This window comes from Panthera uncia (assembly GCF_023721935.1).
Source record: "Panthera uncia isolate 11264 chromosome A1 unlocalized genomic scaffold, Puncia_PCG_1.0 HiC_scaffold_16, whole genome shotgun sequence".
NCBI classification, from domain to species: domain Eukaryota; kingdom Metazoa; phylum Chordata; class Mammalia; order Carnivora; family Felidae; genus Panthera; species Panthera uncia.
The window spans coordinates 48,076,334-48,101,265 of record NW_026057576.1 but is presented as its reverse complement, the minus strand read 5'-3'; the positions used below and the strand labels follow the sequence as shown (position 1 = coordinate 48,101,265).

The 24,932-nt window shown below is 37.7% G+C and overlaps 1 protein-coding gene across 11 annotated transcripts in view; it reads right to left on the bottom strand.

Moving 5' to 3' along the window:
- Positions 1 to 24,932, bottom strand: part of LMO7 (LIM domain 7) — a 194,470-nt gene that overhangs the window by 52,860 nt on the left and 116,678 nt on the right. For 10 of the 11 annotated variants that reach the window (XM_049647070.1, XM_049647069.1, XM_049647073.1 and 7 more), the window contains 3 exons: positions 5,193 to 5,223; positions 4,301 to 4,414; positions 188 to 386 (listed from right to left, as the gene is read on the bottom strand). In XM_049647070.1, the coding sequence (XP_049503027.1) occupies positions 188 to 386; positions 4,301 to 4,414; positions 5,193 to 5,223 (344 nt within the window). The remainder of the gene's footprint in view (positions 1 to 187; positions 387 to 4,300; positions 4,415 to 5,192; positions 5,224 to 24,932) is intronic. The other variant, XM_049647077.1, reaches the window with a different exon arrangement.

Genomic DNA, 24,932 nt, shown 5'->3' with positions numbered 1-24,932 from the left:
GAAAAAAAAAAGAAATGGAAAATGAGAAAGAAACCCCCAATATTTTAGTCTCTATGGAAATCCACATCTTTGTAAAAATTTTGCCCCAATTGTTTTTGCTCCATTTTCCTACTCTCTCCTATTTCCAATTTTCTCTTAATAATGCAAACAAGCACAAAATACACTGACAGTCAAAGATGCAACTCACCCTCACGTCCCCCTCTCAGCGTGATATCAGAGGAGCAGCTTGTGAATGACCTAGACCCCAAAGAGTCCAAGCTTTCAAACGAGTCTTCTCTCTTATGGTTGCCTGGAGGAGTAGGAAATTCTCCACGTTCAGCACACCAGATATCACCGTAACCACTGTCCCTGCCACTCCTTTTCAGGCACCTGGAGTCTTCAAGAGCCTAAAGGAAAAGTTTTTAAAGAAGAGTGAGTCAGCATAAACTTCCAAAAATGTAATCAGTCATTACTTGTTTGTATAGCTCAAGTTGTGCTATATTTGATAGGTGTGGCAATGAGATTTCTCTGTTAAACATTAAAAAAAAAAATCTGACAAAAATCAGAGTATAAATCTGTAAATGTTTCCCCACAATATTTGGCACTTAGGTAACAATGAGGAGGTATTCAATAGTATTTAATAAAAGACTACAGTTTATCTAAAAATAAGTGTGGGGGGGCATTTTAATAAAAGAGAAGCTAATAATAGATTCAAATGCTAAAAATCAGTGACTACAGGTAGCTGGCAATAAACATGAAAGGAGTCAAAGCAACAAGTCAACCTTAATTTCCATGTTCCAAAGGAGGTAAGTTAACAAGATTCTAGTCAGCCTACCCTCCAGGAAATATTTGCAGTGTTTAGAATAAAGTAACTTTAACTCATAGTTTCTTAAGAAAAAACTTTAAAAACAGATAAAAGGGCAAGGACAGCAGGCATACACCACAGAGTTCATTCATTTCCACTGATCACAACACCTAGATCTGAGCCAAGGAAAGTAGACTTGTCTGCAGACATTCAAAATTTACTTTCCCTCAATCTTAGTAAGTATTTATTTGTTTGGCTCACATGAGAGATAAATAGACAGATAACAAATGTGATTAGCCATAGGTTTGTAAATTATATAGAACTTATTACAAGTATCCTTTTGAGGGTACCTGGCTGGCTTAGTCGGTAGAGCATGCGACTCTTTATCTCAGGGTTATGAGTTCAAGTCCCATGTTGGGTGTAGAGATTACTTAAAGGTAAAATCTTTTAAAATTTATATACATTATACAAATATATATAATACGTATATAAGCATTATTTTGAATAACATTCCTTTATGAAAAAGTTAATAGCAAAATAAAACTAGACTTTTTTTCTTTTTTTTTGAGAGACAGAGAGAGAGCACGAGCTGGGGTGAAGGGCAGAGGGACAGAAAGAGAAAAATCAAAATCTTAAGCAGTCTCACGTGGGGCTCGACCTCACGATCCTGGCATCGGGACCTGGGCCAAAATCAAGAGTCAGACGTTCAACTGACTGAGCTACCCAGGTGCCCCAAAACTCGACTTTTTAAAATTAGGATTTAAGTAAAATTATAAAGCCCTTAGCCTTGTCCTGATACATAGTAATTAAAGAACATCTAATGACTAATTTTTTCATACAATGTCATTAGTATATAAATCAGAAATGCTAGTCTCAGATGAACAAACTACAGAGACAGTTTAAAGAACATAGGAATTCCTAACACCCAGATGTAATATGTGAATCTTGATTACTCAGAATTCAGATAAAATGAGCTATGAAAGAAAGCTGGGAGACAATTGGGAAATTCTGAATACAGACTACGTAATAGATAGTAGGGAACATTTATTAATTTCCTTCAACATAATAGACATTGTAGCTATATGGAAGAATATGCTTAGTCTTAAGAGATGCATGCTGAATTTTTAGACATAAGAAATCTACAATTTACCTTGAAATGGTTAAGTAAGAACAGATGAATGGATAGACACATGGGTAAAGCCGGTATGGGAAGTTTTTAACAATTGAACCAGACAGTACATATTTGGGTATTTGTTGTAGTATTCTTTCAACTTTTATAATTATGAACATTTTCAACATATGGATAAAGTTGAAAAAAGAATGTTTACAATGCATCATTAGCAGCTGTCCCAGGCACACTTTTGGCTGAGACTCTGTCAACTCATGGTTCAACTGTTGGACAAATGTATGAAGCACCAATAAGATCCAGTGGATTTACGTGAGCTTTCATATACTTTCGATGCCAGACACCCTGGCATTAGCATTGATATCCTATCATAAAAATGTCAGCACCTACCTTGTACCTTATTTTCTAGGAGATGGGGAAGCTGGGCCTAGTGCTGGTACCACCAAACTAATTCTCAAAATATAAAAAGATTACAATTTTTTTAAATATATCTTTAGCTCTTTCAGGTTTCTTAGACATGTACTTGTGGAAGTATCAGAGTCCTCAACACACAGTGAGATGATTTTTGACCTCATAAAAAGTTATCTTAAAGTTATTGATGATGGGCCACCTCAGTTATAAAATAACCTGAGTCTGGCCTTGGTGCCTGGTTTTTACGAGGACTTCCCTCTGACAAGTCATCTAAAATGAGTCATCTCCGATTATATGATGACTCAGGTTCAACAGCTCACGAATTTTTTTTTGTTTTTTAATTGACATTCTGGATTGGCCATTAAGCATTATCTACTTCAGTGGGAAACATCTGAACATAATGACTTTGAGTGGAACAGAACAGATGCAAAACAGAGATCATATGTATTTACACACTTCTTACTGCTATCCCCACTCCATAATAATGGAATGGCAAAACTGAGGTTTGATCAATTTTTTTTTTTTTTACCTATTCTGGTTGTGACACTGGTGACAGGGAACAGCTTTTAATAAAGCATTCCCAGCACAAATGCTGTACTAGGGTTATTCAACCTGAGTCAGACTGCCATAAAAAGAACCAAAGGCTGTGAAGAGAGCACTGATGCAGGAGCCAAAGCCCCACATTATTTTTAACTGGATGTTTTCTTAGCTGACATAACTGTAAGGCAAGGCTCTGCTCATGCCCCAGGCCACCTGCACATTCATCCGTCACAGCCTTATCTTCTTCAGCTTCTGTGACCTGTTCATCTGTCTCCATCAGACACTGGTGCTCTAGGATGATGGGCCTTTCGTGACTGTTTTTCCAACATCTAGAACAATGCTCTATAACCTGAATTAACTGTTTCAAAGAATTTGGGTGAAGTACCATCCGCTCCCTACAATTCAAAAATAAAAATCAAGAAGGAATACTTTAATCTTCTTTGCTCTATAATCTCATATTTCTACAGTATATGTGGCCAGACTCAAGCAAAAGGATTTCAAGATCAAAGTAGATGTTAGGCAAGGTGCTCATTTTCATCCTGGCCTAAATTTCTATCTTCCAATCATGGTAACTAACATTTATTACATCCTTACAATGTGCCAGAGACTAATGTTAAATGCCTTATTGGTATAGTACCATTTAATCACCATAAAAACCCATGGAGCAACTACTATGAATCAGATGATGGTATATTATTTTAACTACCTATTTTCTTCTGAGCACTTTGAATTCCCCTGGATACATATCCCCCTAGAGAACTTCATTTCCCCATTTGGATCCTATAAATGAAAATTTGGCAGAACTATGGTCAGCCCTGGCACTTGACCCTCCTCAAGGAATCCTTGAGCATTCAAAAGCTACAACACTGACTTCAGGACATAAAGGACTAGAAATGTGTTTAAAACAAAAGATTCTAATTTAAGCCCCATATCATGCTTCATGTAACAGCATTTACTGCTGTCTAGGAAACACAAGCAATATGACAGAATTATGGGGAGGATGGAGTATGGGTATAGAGATCTAATGAAACATGACAAGATATTAAGATAGAGAAACTGAGTAACTTCAACACACAGTAGCTATCCTGCAGCACCTCTCTAGTACAGGTTGAATTTCCTAATATAGAAAGAGTTAACTTATATCCAGTGCCTTAGAAAGGAAGCAGATATGTCGGTCATTGAATTACCTGAAATTAAGAAATAAATACCTAGACTCCCTCACTGCTTTGTGGTGGTATACAAAGCCAGCAAATAAATAACAATGCTTTCTATCCAGCACAATCCAGAGTGGAGTAAAGATAATAGGAGCTGCCATATTTGTTAGAAGAGGGGAAGAATGAAAAAGGGAAGTGGAAGGAAAGGAATACGGGGGGGGGGGAGGAGGACAAAGCAGTAGTATAAGGAACAGTATTCATTGCATCCAGATGTAGTTTCCTTACCTTAGTCAGAGCTTGTCCTAAAAGATTCTCAAATGCTTTCAAATTAAGATAGGGTCCATTATAGTAGGGGTTACTTTGTGCTTTTCTTCCCAACCAGTACAGTGTTATCAAAACCTTGAAAAATGCCATGAAACAACATCAGTCTAGTTAGTAACTAGTTGCAAGTTCAAATGCAGCTAAGCACTCCAGACAGAAGATAGCGTATTTATCTATGGTTGAAAAGTAGGTTTTCTTTTAAATTATGTGAAGGAGAAGGGCCATTAAAAATGTTAATTATTCTTAGATTTCTGTCTCCGAGCACATTCTCAGACCAAAAGCTCAGATGTCAATAGGCATTTGTATAATCTATTAGTTATGAAGAAAGCAAATTAAACTTCCAAAGCAATAAATTTTTCCAACAAATTTACAGCTTAAACTCTTAAAATCAGGAATTCTCAGCTTCCTTAATAAGGATCTTGAGCTCTTGTATTTTTTTTAACTAAAGCTGTCACAGTTTTAGAAACTCTTCTAATATGCAGAATGTTAGAGACAGAAGTGTGCACTGAGCAATTACCCGGAGTTCTTACACATTCAGTGTTTTTCCTTAAAGTCTGATCTTGTGGTTTGACTTACACCTCTAAAGATCCTGAAGTGTGTTTTTTGCCTTTCCCACCCTTACTCACATATAAGATGCCACTTCCCAGGTTTCACCTACCCTCCTACACTCTGATGTCAGAGAACATATGGTTTAACCTTATTTAAACATATTTAGAGTTCCTGACTTGTTGGCTACTGTCAGAAATTCCATTAGAAAAAGGATTCAGAGTGTATCAGATATTTTTAGATACCACTGCCTTATTACAGAACATGTAAGTAAAAAACCATTAATAATGTTCCTTTAAATATAGCTTACATTTTTCACTCTCCTATCAGTCTCTTCTTGCCTGTAAAGAAAAGAGAAAATGCCTATTAAGTAACATCTATGAGCCTTCAATTATTAAGTAGAAAAAACTCTTTTATTCTAAAAATTCTTTTATTCTAAATGAATATTAATGCCACCTGGACATTCAAAAACCTTAAACTGCATATTATCCATCAGAATTTTTCAACATTCATTGATTTCATGAAATAGAATGGTCCATTATCTATAAGCAAGTTTGTCTTTTTCTCATTTTTTTCATTATAGATTTTTTAAGCACACTACTGGCATTTTTTGTATTTTCATTTTAAACAATGTTTAAAACCATTCGAAAAGTGGGGAGAGCAGGAAGCAGGAATCAGTGTGCTCATGCAACAAAAATTGAGAAAAAAAAAGAGGGGGAGAAAAAGCATTTTTGCAGAGTCTTCTTTTCTATCGTCCATGGGTTTTTCATCCAAGTTACTCAGAGCAAAATGCTCAGAGATCAAGGTACTGCAGATGTTGAGAAGTACAATTTAAAAAATGGCCATGAATCTCTGCTTGAAGCGATTTTACTTTGTCACGAGAATCATGAGTTTTCTCCCTCACCTGTAAAAGGGCATGATATTTATGGGAGAAGTTAAAAGGAGGCAGATGTCAGCACAATGTTGAAGAAGCAACATAAATTCATTAACAAAGGGTTACCCTAAACTAATGCACTTGCTGTCATTAGACACACTTATAAGCAGGCTTGTTGCTAATTCAGACTGGAGAAGCCAGAACTAGGTGACCTCTAAGGTGGCTTTCTAGCCTAAAGTCTGTAAGTGATGTATATTTGCCAAATAAAATGTATATACATATATGTCCTGTGTACATAGGAGATATATAAAACACATATCTAACATAGAAGACATGTATACAGAAAGGAAAAAGGGGAGAGAATGAGCACACAAATATTTAACTTAGCTTTCAAAGAATCAATGAGACAGCTATGGCCATTCCTTTCCATAAAACAAACATGAAGTGAAATGGACCCTAGAATAACATGCACCTCCCACCCATCCCAGCACAGGACAAAAATAGAATCCACAAGTTCCCACACTATTGCAGAAATATAAACTGATCAACTACTTTTTAATTTTTAATCCATTTGGTAGTAACTATTCAAGCCAAGTCTATGCATATTCTATGGCCCAGCGATTCCACCCCTAGGTGTCTACTGAACAGAAACGCCTACATATATTCACCAAAAGTCATTTATGAGGTTTACGGAAGCACCTTTCGTGACAGAATAAACTGGAAGCTGCACATATGTCTTTAACAATAGGATGGATAAATTACAGGATACCCACATGAAATATTATATGACCACAAGAGCGGGCAATCTGGAACTGCATGCAACCACATGATTCAGTCTAGCAATGAGAAGCAAAAGCAGCCAAACACAAACAGTACAGACTATTCATAGCAAGTACAAAAACACAGATATAATGGGAGAAGTCAAGAGACCGGTTACCCTTGTGGGGAAGGATGGTGGAATGATTAGAAACAGAAGGGGGACACTGGTATTTCCCTTTATTTTGATCTAGAAGCTGGCTACCTAAGGGTTCTCTTTCTCTGAGGTCTTTGAATTGTACACTTATAATACATATCCTTTTATATATTTATATTATACTTCAAAGAGGTAAATGAAAAGAATAAATTGTACAGCCTAGGTGCTCAAATCATAGCTTATCTCCTAAGTAAAAGAAAATCATCTTGTAAAAATCAAAAACATTCAGTTTTAGAAGCAGTTAATGGAGGGGGATCACTAAAAGCTGATCATTAAAAAAATAGCACATTGAGTTGTAAAATATAGAGCTTCTTTTTACAATGATCAACATATACACCCCAGAAATTAAGCACAAAAGAACTATTAATATTCAACACAAAGCATAGGCTACACTGAAAACTCCCATCCAATTAAAATGGGATGCTTTGAGTGGAATATTCTCTTAAGCACACTGAGGGCAGACGGAAGAAAGCTCTCTTGAACCCCTGACCTCCTTTCCACTTCCCCTCATGGAGGCTTCTATTCCAACACACTCCTTTGCCATTTACTTTTTATTACAATAAAGCAAACGCTATGAATGCGAGGTATGGGTCTATTCTGTAACAAACATAATAAGCAGTAACCTTGGCACCATAACCTTCCACGCACTTTACATTCTCTTCTATGTATGGGCATTTATAATGCATTCTTGGACACAATGATATGTAGTCCAGTCAAATTAGTATCCTATCACTGAAATGTAATGCCAGGAATTCAAGTAGTCAATGATTTACTGGAGTCAATTGAGGCCACTCTCTGACACATAGCAAACACAATCTACCGCATGGAAGTCAGTAACTAGGTGGCTTCCTTGCCTTCTGTGGCCACCGGGCACAATCCCAAAGCCTTTTAAATAGAACAGGCTCAAAGGGAAGCTCATGGTAACACAGACTTTCCATGAGCCAGCCAAGTTACTGCCCAACACAACAGAACCAAAAATAAGGCAGCCCTATCTACAAAGTTAGCTAATTCTTCCACAAATACTTCAAGAGTTGACATGGTGTAATACCATGTGTAAGAGGATGGGCTTTGGGTCAGATCTGGATTCCACTATGTCCATCTGAGCAATTTGACTCTCAAAGCTTCAGTTTCCTTCTTATGAAACTGGGGATAATGGTCCCCAGTTCAGTAGATGAGGAGGAAATGTACGCAGGTACTTAGCAGAATCCCTACTGTCATGGTAAGTGTTCATCAAGGAACATTATCATTAGACTATAAGCTAGAGAGAGCAGAGCCCATTTATTCACCAAGCTCCGTACAAATGCTTCCTATTGAAGCCATGCTGGACCCAGATATTTAAAATTGCAACCAGCCTGTCTGATACTCCCCACCACTCATCCCTGCTTTATTTCTGTACTTCTAACCATCTACTGCATGCATGCATTCATTACGGCTCTCCTGCACCAGATTCCAAAAGGATTTTTGTGGTTTTGTTTATTGTCATATCTCAGGTGTCTTAAGACAGGTTTACCACTTGGCAACCACATAATATTTTATTAACAATGCCTAGCACAGTGCATGGTACACAGATGCTCTCAAATATTGACTGAATACATTTATTTAGCTTACAAAAATGTAACTTAGCAAGAGAAAGCCTAAAATGATAATAGCTCAGGAGAGTCCTAATAAATATTCATGATGTCAAAGAACAGTTAAATTGCATTACCTTGCTTAAAACATATCCAATTGATTCAAATTGTATTGATACCCATAATTGGGTTTCTTTTTTAAAATACTATTTCTAAAATTGCAATAAAAGGGAATTCTTTACAACTGCACATCAGTGAGTCCAAAAAGGTAGAGCTTCAAAAACAAAGACCAACTTTAGAGTGCTAAGTACAAAGATAAGGTTTTAGACCCTGCAATGAAGAGCTTCCCATCAGAGCTCTGAAAGACAAAAGCCAAAAGAATCCAAACTTTCCTTGAAACCCAAATTCACCATCAAAGGGGGTAGAGGTGAAACATTAATAATGTCAATAAATGATTATATTGAATATGTTGCCAGTCTTCTCTGTGTGTCATACACTAATTTTTGAATATTGTGTTTAATATCCAAAAAATCACAAGTAAAACACAGATATAATCCTCCACTGTTATATGAAATAGCTCTGGTAATTTCTTTGCTACCTGACAAAGGGCCAGAAAACATGCCCATCACAGACCTCTGAACCTTCTACTAGAGGTCAGGGAGAAAAGAGGCATAAACTCTCAAGTGAGCCCATCAGTGAACACATCCTTCTGTAACTACCTTATCCTAATAGCTTTTAGGTATCCTTTGAACCAGGAAGTCCTAGGTCTGATTCCTCCTTTATGAGAAATACCATCTTTAAACAAAGGGAAATAAATTCCATGCAGATGTTCTAGCTCTCTTCCAGAGATACCCATGCCAGGTTCTTCCATGAAGAGCCAGCATGGCTAAGAGGGTAGGCTCTGAGGTCACACCTCTGGGTGTGAATTCTGGCTCCACTTTTACTAGTTGTGAGAACTTGGTCATATTACTGAACTCTCATAGTCTTACCTAGGAAAAACACACCAGGTCTTGCTGGGCTTAAATAAGAAATTTAAGAAGTGCTTAATGGAAGCAGATCAAGTAAAGGAGACATTTCAAAACTATCCTCTAATTATCCATCTCAACCAAATAGTGTGGGGAAGAGAAGTGGCCAGAGGTCAGTCAAGTTTCCCTACACACAAAGTCCTTCCTCAGAAAAGACATTTCTGTGAAGCATAATTCAAGACACTCTCACGTTATGGAAAGTTTTGAACAGTTAATGATCTCTAGAATACAGTCAAACAAAGGGCAAAGCAAACTGGTGGGGTATTACCATCACTGGCCAAACATCCATATTTGCATCAAACCCTCATCATCCATCCTTTTTCTACTGTAAACTGCCTTGGCCAACCCTGTAAATTCTCCAAAAGTTCAAAACTGGAGGAAAAAAAACTTGCTTACATGGCCAAAAATCTGTCTCCCTAATATCTGATAGCACAGCTTGGACACAAAGGATGACATTATAGTTTTATTATAGTTTGGTGTAGCCAGTTGTGTTCTAGGGCTTCATCAAAAGCACAGTAAAACCTTGGTTTGTGAGCATAATTTGTTCCAGAAACATGCTTGTAATCCAAAGCACTTGTATATCAAAGCAAATTTCAAGAACCATTGGCTTAGTTGTAATCATGTGACATTCGGTGTCATGTACTACTCGTGCAAGACATCCCTCGTTTATCAAGTTAAAATTTATTAGAAATGTTTGCTCATCTTGTGGAATACTCTCAGAACAAGTTATTCACAATCCAATTTACTATATTTCTAAATACCTTCTATTAATCTGAAGACCTGACCTCAGGTCCACACGCATGCACCCACTACAGCCTATAGTCTCTTCTGGTAGAGTGCAGAGAGCTGGGGCCACACCTGACTCATGGATGTATGTCTGGAATCAGCCACAGGCCTGCACTCAATATGTTCATGTAGAAGTTACCTAAAGCCACTCATAGAGCCAGTCCAGAAAATGAAGGACGAAGAGATGGAGGGAATTTTCCCCCAAATTAGGTAAAACTTCATAGTTTTAAGCATAAACCCACTTCTCTTTTTCTATTCCTCTCCTATATCTTGATACCCCTTTTCCTCAAGGAATCAACTTCCTCATTTGCAACAGTGAAAGGTTCAATCTTCTCATGCTCTGCCACAATATCATAACCCCCTAAGAAACGAATTCTCCATGCTTCAAAATCATCTTTCCTCCATAAATCTCAGCTCCCATCCTGTCAAACCTTTACCAATCGGTAAAGATCAAATACAGTTGTCTTACTCTACCATCAAGGAAACATGATTAAAAACTCGAGCTGGAACGTCTTCTAGAGTGGCATTATTTTTGCTCCAGTTACCATGGTGGAAGACTTCCCTACATCGTACTAGGAAAGATGAGAAGTGTGGTCCCACCTGCCACTCCCCAAAGCTTCTCTGGCTAACAAGGAATCTGAAATTCTATATGGGGCTCAACTATAGCTTCCTACCCACCCATGTCTGCCCTGCCACATGCACTCATTCTTCTCTTGGCCCCTAATCCTACAGCCCTAAGGTCCCCCTTTCTTGACCCTGAATAAGCTTCCACTTTTGTTCCTCAGAACTGCAACTCACAGGGTGATTCTGTCCCCTGGCATTCACTTCCTGAGGCAACTTCCCAGAATGAGTAAGGCGGGGATTCCTCCTAGGGGCTCAACCCTTCTAGAGTTAGTCTGCCCTGCCCTGCATGGCACCAGCTGACCTGGATATTGCCTCTTCAGAAACCAGGCTGATGTTAGAGAAACTGGGCTCACAAGATACTTGGTCCCTCTCCAAGCCACTAAGTAATCTCGGCCCTCCAGTTGTTGCTTATGAAGTCTAGCCACCTGTTCACAACTTTAAAAATATTTCAAGAAATGAGGTCCTGAGTCATGATTTCATAAGCAGTCACAAGTAGAAGTGTGTGGACAGCATCTGCTTTAAATCTGTCAGACCTGTATGGGGTAAGCGGGGAGGCACATTTGTGGTAGTAGGAGACAGTGGAGATAGTTCTGAGCAGATGTCCTTCTCATGACAAGAGTACTATCATTTTTACATGTGAAACAAGACCGTCACCTCCAAATGCGAAGAAAAAAAGGAATTACGAGCAACACTAAAGATACCAAGTGAAATTTTCAGAAACATAGCAAGAAAATAATTTCTACCGCTACTTTCTGAGGAAATGGCTTGCTTTTTTTCCAAGTGCAGGAATCAAAGAAGCAACTTAGGAATAGATCAAATAATGACTCCTTTTTTCTATAAATAGAAACTCTATTTTTCTATTAATGGAAGCTCATCCCATTGCATTATTTAATATAGAGCAAATATCACCACCTGTCTCTAATGACTGTTAGATAGGAGGAAGAGATATGTGAATAACAATTTCAAGGTGAATTCTTAGAATACTGCACTTATTCTTTCTCTCAAAAGCAAGCTGCATTTAAGAAAATGAAATTCTTCCTTTCCTCCCACCTTCATCCCTAAAAATGAAACTGTATTCCATTGGACAATCTTTCAGTAATGTCAGAAACCCATGACTCATAGATTGTAATCTGCCACTGCTGCAAAATTCAGCTCTACCTGAGTGTGGAAGCTGTAAAAATGACACTTGAGAAAATAACATTAAACCTGGAGGTAATTAGTGAGCACAAATAGATAAACTTGATGATTTCTGAATTTACCTATGTGAGAAAAAACTCTTGGAAATTCAACAGTTTTTGCCCTAGCAACATAAAATGCTTCTTCAATCAAATAAGTACCTCTTGTTAAAAATAATTTATTAAATTTCACACCCTCCCACATACTACTAAGAATAGCCAAGTTTTACTTAAAGAGAAAGGAAGAAAACAACATGCATCCAAAGACGCTGACTGGCACACAGTTCCACTTAAAAACTGAAACAGAAGCTAAAAGATGGGTTTTTGCTCTCTCTCAACCACAGATTCTCTGTAGTTCTCTTTTACTTCATGGAGCAAGTGCTTGCTATTACATGAAACCGATTACGCACTGAAGACTCACACATATATATTCCCTATTACATTGCAACCCCAAACCCCAAAACAGGCAACAGGCAATTCTCAACACAAGATTTAGTACCCGTTATGTCTGCTGTGTACTAAATGGAATTATATACTCAACTGTATCAAACGTACTGGGGAGAAGCTAGAGAGGATGTCAATGACAGGCTGAGCCGTAGTTTTACTTCCACAGGTAACAATGCTGGGTAGCAGCAGCAATGGAAATAGCGGGTTTTGGTTTCAGACATGTTAAGATTGAGACAATTAACAGGCACAATAGAAATGTGAATTGGTAATTAGACACACAAGTGAGATGGTCAAGCTAGGAATCTAGGTTGGAGATATAATTTGGGGAACTGTCATCATAGAGACGAAATGTAAGGTCCCAATGCTAAAATAGTATCACCTAGAAAATAAGGCTAAATAGAGAAGAGATGTAGGGACTGAGCTCTGGAAAACCCAACACGTAAGGTTTAAGAAATAGAGAAGAGGGGCGCCTGGGTGGCTCAGTCGGTTGGGCAGCTGACTTCGGCTCAGGTCATGATCTCGCGGTCCGTGAGTTCGAGCCCCACGTCGGGCTCTGTGCTGACAGCTCAGAGCCTGGAGACTGTTTCAGATTCTGTGTCTCCCTCTCTCTGACCCTCCCCTGTTCATGCTCTGTCTCTCTCTGTCTCAAAAATAAACGTTAAAAAAAATTAAAAAAAAAAAAAAAGAGAGAGAGAAGAAACCAGCAAAGCAGACAGAGGACCACCCAGTGTGATGGGAAGAGTGGCACACCAGATGGAAGGGAAGAAGATGGAGGGGCCAAAGGGTCAAAACATGCTGTTAAGAAAAGAGCTGAAGAGTTATTATTGGATTGTTTTTTAAACCCTTATAATATCTTACACATGTACACATAATTATTAAGTTACTGGCTGCTTCTCCTCCTCAAAGGAGGAAAAAGAATGAATTATCAACAAAAATCTTGTCAAAACCACTGGTGTCCTAAAGACACAATTTATGAGAATACTGAACTACATAGCTCAGGTGTCCTTCGAGATGCTGTAGCCCATTTTCCAAGTCAGTATGAAATTCAACTATTAGCCTAAGTCTTCTAGCGTCATGATATTGGAACGTGCTAAGTGAGGTACTTTCAAAGTCAGTGTTTCTCAAACTATGTGCCACAGAACACGAGAGGTTAGCAAAAATTTTAATAGGATTTAAGGTAGAAAATTTTTGTGAAGTGGTGTGTATTTTCTTCTTAAATATACACAATAGCAAATTAAAGTTCTGAGAAGTCCTACAATAAGAAATCCATTTTACTTAGAGTTTGAATTTTTTTTTCATATTTTTGGCACAACTGTTACTAAAATCTTTTTTTTGTATTTTTTAAAATGTTTTATTTATTATTGAGAGACAGAGCGAGACACAGCATGAGCATGGGAGGGGCAGACAGAGGAGGAGACACAGAATTTGAAGCAGCCTCCACACTCTGAACTGCCAGCACAGAGCCCGACGCGGGGCTCGAACCCACCAACTGCGAGATCATGACCTGAGCTGAAGTCGGACGCCCAACTGACTGAGCCACCCAAGCACCCCTACTAAACTCTTAAAAGACACTGATAGTATTGAAGTATTTTGCAATTGTGTTCGTTTTAAGCTCACTTTATGCTTAATTATACAATGCATATTAAAATAATTGCCTTTATAAAGCACTTACTATTAACCATTATATTGACTACTGTGTATTATCTCCTTTAATCCCCACAGTCATCTAATGATTACCAATTAGGTAACTCAGACTCCAAAAGCTTAAAACTTTCCCAGAGTCATAAAACTATTAAGACTTGATGTGACCCATACTTTCCATAGACTAAAATCCATACTAAGACTGTGTTTTAGCATTAGTGCAGTCGCACTTTTCACCATATCTATTGTTAAATAACTTCTTTTTTGATTCTGAAAAGAACCATTAACTCTCTACATTATCCTGAAATAGGTCACTCAATATTCTCTCAAAGTGTTGGCTCAAAAAACCTACCTATGGCAGTAGCCATGTCTTGCATAAACCTGTCTCCTAGAGACAATGTCAGAAGCTCCCCATAACCATCTTTTCTGGAAAAGTTTAGACATATATTCTACTATCTTGAACATACAACCCATTTTGGTATTCCACAGATGGAAAATTGCCAAAACGCGTTTTAGGAGACTTCTACGTAAATGAAATACATCACAATAACTCTCAGAGTGAGAGAACAACTACAAAGTGTAGATTCCCCACTTCACCACTGCTAAGCCTTTATGAGTATGGTTTCTGTAAGACAAGTACCCATCAACTATAAATTAATAAGATTACAAATTAATCACAAGATGAAATGGGAAAATTTTTTAGTTAGTTTCATAAAAGGACATTTTCTTATATATAAAAAAAGCTATTATCTACATTTAGGTTTGTGAAAATTAAGATATATTTCAGGTGCCTAGCACGTAAAAACTTACCTACTTCCTGATACACATGAAAATTCTTTGCAGCAAAGCATAAGAGGATATAAATTGTTATCAGTAAGTTATCACTCTGCTAATTCCTCAGCTATAATTAATATTAAATGTACCGTGTGTGTGTAGAATATAAATCCCGTATTGTCAAAGTGTTATATACTAAACTGTTTGTTCATGTTACACATTCAAAAGTCCCCATATTGCTCAGAAGTAAATTATTCTCTCTTGCCTCTAATACTTGTTTCAAAGTTCTAATTTCCACTATGGGAAAAATTAGTACCCCTTCCCCCCTCAAAAAAATCCCCACCCCAATTTTATCATTTCAGTCCTAAATTTTACCATTCTAGATAAGCCTCACTTTAATATTTACCAGAGCAATTCCAAGGTAGAAAAAAAAAACCCTAAAGTTTTCACAATTTTATTTAATCCAAAGGTTCACAGAGGCAATATAAATTTAGCCCAGGAAGGGTTTCTCAACCTTGGCAGCATTAATATTTTGTTGGGTTTTTAAAATTTGTTTATTCATTTATTTTTGAAGGAGGGAGGGAGGGAGGAAGGGGTAGAGAGAGAAAGAGAGAGGGAGAGAGAAACGCATGAGCAGGGGAAGGGCAGAGAGAGGGGGAGATAGAGAATCCCAAGCAGCCTCCGAACCACCAGCGTAGAGCCCAATGCAGGGCTCAAACTCACGAACCATGAGATCATGATCTGAAATGAAATCAAGAGTCAGACACTCAACTGACGGAGCCACCCAGGCACCCCAGCATTGAAATTTTTGAACTGTACAGTTCCTCACTGTGGGGGAGTTATACTGTGCATCGCAGGGGGTTAACAGCATTCCTGGCCTTATCCACTGGCTACCAGAAGCACTCTGTTCACACTTGCTATGACAATCAGAAATGTCTCCAGACATTGCCAAATGCCCCGTGGAGGGCAAAATTGCCCATAGTTGAGAACCACAGTTGTAGAGGATCTAAGAATTTAACTAGCTCTTCTTAACCAAATAAAGCACGCCCATCGGCTGAAAATTAGTGGAAAGGGTCATTTAATGATGGCAATCTAGAAAAAGAGATCAAATCTGTGAACAAAACAAATAGCCAAGCAGTGACTACACACCTGAAGAGTTCATAGAAAACATACTATTAGATGAAAGGGCAAGACTTAACTCAGTGCCTGCATCGTCACTTGACGCTCAGCAAATATATACTAAATGCTTGAAGAATTACAACAACCTAGTGTAAGCCAGGAGTTGTGTTCTCATTACTCTGGAAAAATGCATTCCAGCTTGCTTATCCTTCATATTTAAAGTAGTAAGAAATAATGTATCAGATCTTCACTTTTTTCTATCACAGTCCTATTAAATTATATCTTATAAAGTCTGATCAACTTAGATGGTCCTCCAATTAAACTCTATTTAAGCCATTATCTAATAATTTTATATATATGTGTGTGTGTGTCTGTATGTGTATATGTGTGTATATACATCTGTATACAAAATATATCGTATATTGTTATTTCATAGTGTATTATCATGGATTTTCCTAGTTCAAACACAAATATTCCATGTCTAATTCTTTTTGTTCACAATATTGATAATTTGAGTACTATCGTAGGCTGAATAACAAACATTCCCTTCCCCCAAAATATTCACATCCCAGTCCCTGGAATCTGCAAATGTTATCTTGCATGGCAAAAGGGATTTTGCAGGTGTTGTCGCAATTTGTATAAAGCTACCTGCCTTTTATTAGAAAACCAACATCATGCATTATTTAAAACTTTTCCATTTACATATACCACCTGTGACAGATTTTCCATTTCCTATTTAGCCTTCTATATAACACTTGAAATTTCAGAATATCACCAAAGTATCACCAATAATCCTATATAAACCACTGAGAAAGAATGGACACGCTTCAAAGGAATAACATAATTGGCTTTCAAATGCATATTAACATAACCCTGCCTTTCAATTAACTTTCAAGGTCAATATACATTCAATCTGGATATCCTTCAGACTAGCTGGCATTTATTGCAATCAACTTCAATTTTCCCATTTCATTTCTGAATACTTTTTTGAAACTTCTGAGACTAATGAAATTAATGAGCTCTTTCTTCTTCCCCCTCCTTCACCATATTTAGTCCAAACCAAATTCAACTAATATTTCCCGGACAACTTTTCTTAGACATGCCCTTTACATTCCCACTAGCATTATCCCAGCTTAGAATGCACACTTTAAGAAGTTCTTGTCCAGTGCAGGTATCATCTAATCCCCAATCCTGTTCATCCTTCCATGTGTTCTGTCCTGATGAAGGGCTAAGTTTCAGAGCCTGAAAGCTAAAGCCTAATTAACCCAAACAACTTCCTCTCATTCAAACTCACCTCCCTACCAACCAAGTCCTATCAATTCTAGCTCCTAAATATCTCTTATGTTCACCTCTTCCTTCTCAGACCGATTTCTTGTCTTCAGTCTTTCCCCATACCTCAACCTCGTCCTCCTTCACAGAGGTGACTCAAGAACCTTCCTAAACTGGAGTGCTATGTCTTCTCCCTTAAAATCCTTATATTTTATGGCTTATTTCCCTTGAGTAAAATACAAATGTGGCATTTGCATTCATGCTGTGGTCACTTTTAGTCACCTCATTTCTTGTCCTGCCCCAGCACAAACCCAACATTCTTTCCATAAAGCATCCTTAGATTACTCTCAATAGTCCTACGTGGGACTCCCATCTCTACATGGGAAACAACAGGAGGTTTTCTCTTTCTAGAAGTCTCCTGACTGTTCTCCCTTTCCTTTGAGCTACTCATTCTTTCAGATTAAGCTCAGATTTCACCTGCCTCTGAAGACTTCCTATATTCTCCTAGAGGCCTCTCCCATGTAAGCCCACGTATAACCAATGTAGACTGCTTTTAGAGCATTCCATTATACTGTGATGTAGCATGGATGTCTCCCGAGTCTCTTCCACTAGACTGTGAATGCCATGAATTCAGAGACAGAATGCTGTTCACCTCTGGCTCAGTATTCAAAAAGTATTAGTGGGCAGAACAGATTAGTCTTCAGCTTCTTCACTCTAAAAATCTATCCAAGTACCCAGAACTATTTTTGAGGGGACATTTTAACTAAATCATTTACTCCCTCTCATCTCCATTAAAATTTATGGTTCCCTAGGCCTTACTATTGAAGTTATTTTTAGTTACATGCTCCATTTCCATCTTTCAGCCATTTCCTGTTGTATCCCATACTATACTCCAATTTCAGTCAAGAAAGTCCAACACAAGAGGAGCTGTTAATTCTCACTGCAGAGCCAAATATGCCATTCCTTCAGCCTAAAATGCCAGAATCTGTCACATATTTAATTCTTAAATGTCAATTTCCAGTAAAGTCCCACAAGAAAATGTCATACAACTGAAAATACCATCACTCTAGAGAGCTATTGGGTATATATGGATAGTAGTTACAGGAATATGAAGCCATACCATTATTCTTCCACATGTATATATTACTAATGTTAATACTTGTGTTCTTGTACCACCACCACCAAAGGAACTCTGAGGACTAATCTTTTTCTTGTTATAGACATTATTCATATAACAGGGGTTTTGTTAAGTCTATAAACTTAAGTAGAAAATATGCTTAGGATAACAATTTCACATACCTTCTCTTTAGAGTATTTCCCATTGGTTTATTCCCTATAATTGAAGTTCTCAAGGCATGGTCTCCAGACCAGCAGCATCCACAGTACCTCAGAAATTGTTGGAAATAAAAAATCTCAGGCCTTACTTCATACCTCTGGAATCAGCAACTGTGGAGTTAGGAATCTAGTAATGTGGCTTATTGAACCCTCCAAGTGATCCCAATGTGTGCTAATGATGGAGAGCCAGTGCCCTAAAAATATACAAAAGTTAAAACTACATCTTAACTGAAACTACAGCTTCAACTAGTTTAGCTACTTCTCTTGAAAAAGGAAGTTAAAATGAAACCTAATTCCTCTAGACTTACCCAACTAGAATTTACAACAAAAAGCACAGAGAAACTCAAAATTAAGTGAAAAGCCAGAAACTCCTGCCAACAATTTTCAAGTGTGGGCAGAAAAAAAAACCTCACATGCTTCACTGTGCTTAGGCATGCTGAAGAGGGCACCATAAAAATGCACTTGATTTGCTGCTGTCACTGCACACTAAGCTGGCTCTCAGGGGGTCTTGGTCCAGGAATCTAAAGGACGGGGAAAGTCATTAAGTTTATTACTTAACACTCCATAAGCACCAACACTCCAAGGGATCCAGAAGAGAACATCTAAGCATAAAAATCATGCATCGAGTCCACAGAACAGAATGTTTCAAGAAGCAAGAACCACAGAAGTGATTTGCTGAAAAGTCAACCACTTCTGGCTTTAAGGGAATACTATTCAGGAGGTTCTAGTTAGTTCCTTTTTGTTGCATTCATCTTATAATTTCCTCATATCATGCCTTCCTATTTTAAGTCTGCAAAGAAGAGTAAGTGGTAAGAAACCAGCCTAGACATGTTTTCCTATTGCCTAATCCCTAATTTGTTTGCCCCAGTAAGGAAGTCTGAATTAAATAATGCTGGAATAATGCATCTGACTGTGATAAAAGATTAAATGAGCATTAGAAAATCCTACACAGAAAGTTACAATACCAAAGTAGTTTGTGTAAAAACAGTCATGAGTAGGTAGAGCTATAAGGTATTAGATTTAAAACATAAAAACAGAACTTGTTGCAAAGAGGTACAAAACATGTATAAAGAAAAACGAATAGTGGCTACACCAAAAAAACTAAATTTCCATTGGTAAACTCCCTGCTTTGTATTTTAAAATTTGCAATAATGTGAACATATTCTGGTCTGCTTGTTCAAGCAGGTAGTTTCCTTCAAAACTTCATTCTAGCTCTTATTCAGTTTACTAAATCTAAAATAGAGTAAATAATACATTAAAATGTAGATTAAGTACCAATATGGACAGCCAGTCATTGAAATGAATAAGATTAACACCCCATAAAATGAAATATTACCCTTGTTCAAGTCTTTTGCTTCTGTAGTAAAGCAGGGAGTGAGGCACAGCAGAAATAACTACACCCAAAGCAAGAAGAGGGAATGAAGTCAGGACACTGGTCCTGCAGGTGGCCTTGCAAAAGCCACCTGACTTCTTCTGAGCCACTTTCTTTTTTGTGAAAAAAACACATTAAATGAAGATTCTCTTCAGTACCTTTTGGCTCTGAAACTCTGATTTTTACTTCTTACAAAGGAATATTCATCAAAAGTACAGTTTCTGAAATTAACAATTCCCACTGCAAATTTAAAATTGACATGAAAGGCAATATAAAGACTTACTGGTCTGGCGAGAGGGCCTTTCTGGTAAGTTCAAACCAGACAAAGAACACTTGTCAACTGCATGACATGACTAAGCATTCCAAACTAATATAAATAGATGTCTTCATATATTACTTTGATGGTAATTGTGGGATAATGTGCTCCAGATTTGAAGGCTTAGAACTCTGAATATTTACCTCCTTGAAAATCTACAATTTTTAAGTCTTATGAAACTAAAAATGCTTTTAAAATCATAATTGAGGTAACTGATAATTAGTAGGTTATCAAAGTCATTCCAAAAAAGCATTCTTCAGACATAAAAAAATAAGCTTTCAAATGATGTAACCCCAAGTTTCTTCCTTTTTTTTTTTTTTAGAAAGTTTATTTATGAGAGAGAGAGAGAAAGAACGTACATGTGAGCAGGGGAGGGGCAGAGAGAGAGGAGAGAGGGAATCCCAAGCAGGCTCAGGCTCAGTGTGTAGCTGGACTTGGAACTCAATCTCACCAATGGAGAGATCATGACCTGAGCCGAAATCAAGAGTTGGACGCTTAACCCACTGAGCCACCCAGGCATCCCAAATTTCTTCTTGAAGTTTCAACAGACCATAATAGAAACATCAAACATCAAACTGTCAAATTATTTACTTAGGAGTGGGGAAGGAGGAAGAGAATCATGACCAATATATTGGGGAGTGGAGGCTGAATATTTAAAAGTCCAAAGTGTACCTAAGATAGGTCCTTCCTGATTCTATAATTCCCATCATTTTATTAATGAATTGATTTTCAAACAAGACTTTAGACACTTAGCCAAGATGATTTGCTACTGACATCTTGGGAAAATAATGCTCTTCCTACTTCTATACTTTAATACCACCGTCACTAAAATTAGGAGGACAAAAGAATCTATTTAAAAGTAAGTATTTAAGGAAATAGTAAAAATAATCATTCCTAATAATATTCTAGATTAAAACAAAAATAAATTGTTAGTGGGCTATCCAATACTTTTAGGCATTTTACATTTAGGATGCAGATACAAACGTTTTCACTTTCATCTTTTTCTTTCGAAGAACACTGTTGAATATTATCAGTTATAATGAAGCCAGACGTTTACAACTATTGTCATGACAATCCAAATATCCAAAGAATATACAGTGATCATCAGATAGTCCTAAATCTTTCCATTCCTTAAGATTTAGATTTAATTGGCTTACAGTTCTTAGTCTACTCTAAATATCAAATTAAAAAATGTTTTTATATATAAGGTCAAGAGTATTTAGAGTCCCTTCCTCTCCTATTCTAGTGTGTTGCATAGATGGAGACTGTGGGAACGTTCCCCTGGGTCATACCATCTTCTCCAAGCAAAGGAAACTGCTCTAGTCCCTCTACCAGACCTCTCCTTCCTCCACACCTGCCGATGTCTCTCTCCTGGAAAGGTTTTTTCCTCTTCTTTCTCTTCCTATGGATAAATGCCTTACTTTCCTTTCTTATTCTTCCAAGGATGAAATCAAATTGCTTAGTTCATTTAAAATGCACCCTTTCGGGGCGCCTGGGTGGCTCAGTCGGTTAAGCCTCCGACTTCGGCTCAGGTCATGATCCGCGGTCCGTGGGTTCGAGCCCCGCATCGGGCTCTGTGCTGACAGCTCAGAGCCTGGAGCTTGTTTCAGATTCTGTGTCTCCCTCTTTCTCTGCCCCTCCCCTGTTCATGCTCTCTCTCTGTCTCAAAACTAAATAAACGTTAAAAAAAAATTTTTTTTAAATAAATAAATAAAATGCACCCTTTCAATCCTTTCTTAAGACTCAGTCAAGCTATTAACCACAAAGTTTTTTTTTTTTACCCGCATCTTTATTAAGAAACTCTAGGGAATCAGAGACTAAGGATTTAAACTGAGGCGGACATACAAAATTAAGAATACTATGAGGCTGAAAAATATTCCATTGTAGGTATACACCACATTCTCTTTATCCACTCATCCATCAGTGGTCATTTAGGTTTGCATATTTTGACTCCTGTGAATAATGCTGCAATGAACATGGGGGTAGAGTTAGCTCTTTGAGATTCTGATTTCAGTTCTTTTGGATATATACCCAGAAGTGGAAATCAGTAGACTAAGTGAAATAAACCAGCCACAAAAGCATTTACAAACACTGCATGATTCCATTTACATGAGGTATCTACCATGTAGATACTGCTCATCACAGAAACAGTATCATGGTAGTTGCCATGGACTGGGGGAAGGGGAAAATGGCCTACTGCCGCTCAGGTATGTAGTTTCAGTTGTGCAAGTTAAATAAGTTCTGGGAAATCTGGTGTACAACATTGTGCCTAAAGTTAACACTGTATTGTGTGTGCAATTAAAAATTAGTTAAGAGGGTAGTTCTCATGCTAAGTATTCAGACCACAATAAAGAATACTACCGTGAGAAAATCCATAAATTAATTAATAAATTAATCTAAGAGTCAAAACAGAGCAGCAACTGGGTCCATCCCTCCTCTCACATTTCATGCAAATGGTTAAGATCCATCCCTAAGAATTCTTTGTGCCTGCCAGTGTTCACACTCTTACCTACCCTATCATCATTCATCAAGTATTTTTTAATTCCACCAAGCTCTAGATATACCAGTTTAGTATTTACCATACAGGTAAAAAAACAAGAGAAAGATAAAAGTTGTCATGTAGGGAGCACCTACATGGCTCGGTCAGTTAAGTGACTGACTCTTGATTTCGGCTCAGGTCATGATCTCATGGTTCAGGAGTTCGAGCCCTGTGTCAAGATTCATATTGACAGTGCAGAGCCTGCTTGGAATCCTCTCTCTCTCCATCTCGCTCTCTCTCTCTGCCCCTCTTCCACTCACTGGCACGTGCACTCTCTTTCTCTCTAAAAATAAATAAATAAATTTTTAAAAAATGTTAAAAAAAAAAAAAGGTCATCATGTAGATTGTACAAACCGCAGGAGTCCAGAGATCAAAGAGCAGTATAAAATTTTACCATAAAAAAAGTATCAATAGTAATAATTAGATAGCTAACATATTTATTAAACGTCAGGCATCTAAATTCTTTACCTCTAATAACAAATTTAATCCTCACAATGGTCCCTATGCAGCAAGTATTTTTTTTTCCCCATTTTACAGGTAAAGAATTTGAAGGACAAAGAGACACAGGAACTGGCCAAAGCCCACACAGGCAGTATTGGCTGAACTGAGACTAGTCACCATCTGGCTTCTTCTCCTAGTGAGGGCGGGCTTCATGGATGAGGCCAGATGGAGCCTGGCCTCCAAGAATGGCTGTCTACAGGAGGCAAAAGAGAGAAAGCTGGCTTAATTGACAAAGCTTGTATGGAAGGGGAATAAATGCAGGTATACAAGAAAAAAGTAATCAGAAGGCAAAACACCTTGAAAGTCTGTGGGGTGTGCTTGGAATTGTCATGTTAGACAAGTAGCCATGGTGGGTTCATAGTGAATGTGCAGTTCAAGTTTACGCACAAGATGTGAGGAAAGCAATGGACAATACCAAATCTCTTTATGAGAATCCATAAGCATGATGCATATCATGAGCATCTAATCATCTGATCAAGGGCCAGCAGCAGCTCACCAGGTTGGGAGTACAGGAACAGAGGAGAAAAGGACTCCTGTACACACACAAATGGGCCCCAACCTTCAGAAGTTAGTGTGCCCTTCTGGTGTAAAAAAAAAAAAAATGTATCTGAGTATAGTTGAAACATGATATTAGTTTTAGGTGTACTCCTTTCTGGTTCTTAAAGCACACTAAACCATCAATTCCATGAACTTTTCTTAAGAGATAATTTGACAAAAGCTATTTACGATACTGTTAAAAATAAAACATTAGTTCCAGTGCTTTTATTGTATTAGTGCTTTCAAATCTAGTGCATGTAAAATTTTATTTCAGCATATACTAAAAACATTCTATCCAAAAGAACCTTCCAGACATGCCCTCTCCTGTTTTTTCATAGCCCTATCACCATCTCACATTATCTTGTTTATTCATTATCTGCCCTCTCTATTAGAATATATGCCTAGGAATGATAGGACCTTGTCCTTTTCACCATGAAACGGAATCCCTAATACCTGGAATAGTGCTGGGCACATGGCAGGAGCTCAATAAATGTTTGTTGAACTCATCCATCCATCCATTTATACAGTGATAGAATCAAATACCCTGGTATCACACAGGCCTTAAAATATTTTTGTATTTTTTGTTCTTCAACCTCGATAGATAGAAACAGAAGTAGTTTTTTGGTTATAAAAAATTGTGCCAGGTTGAATCAGATATCATTTTGTCAACTTCGTGGGTTTGTTTTCAGTGCTGTTGTTTGGGAGTCGGGTTTCCAAGGAGGGGGAACAGGAAGATAAGTACGTTTTGTTGCATGAATTTAAGTGCAATGTGCCTGAAAATATTCTGTCAGGAGTTGTATATATTCTTTTTTGAATAGTTGTATATGAGAAACATGGAGTTTGGGTTTTAAAAAAGAGGACAGAAAAGAAAAGCAAGCAAGCAACAACGTTTGCTCATTCTATAGCAGAATCCACAGAGTAAATGAGTGGGGTTAGGTACAGCTGACACTGGCCCATGCTGTGAATACCACACAAACAGTGAGAGTCACAATTTAAGGACACCAAAGCCAGGGCATACAGGGATATTGGATTCTGTACTGATTTGAACATCCCACTGGGTCAAAAGGACAGGCCCATGGTCCTTCTCTTGAAGGCACCCAGTGCCAGTTTTTCCAAAGCAAAGTAATTCCTAGGACAAGAACTCAGGCCTCACGTTTCCAGAAGCTCTACAGAAA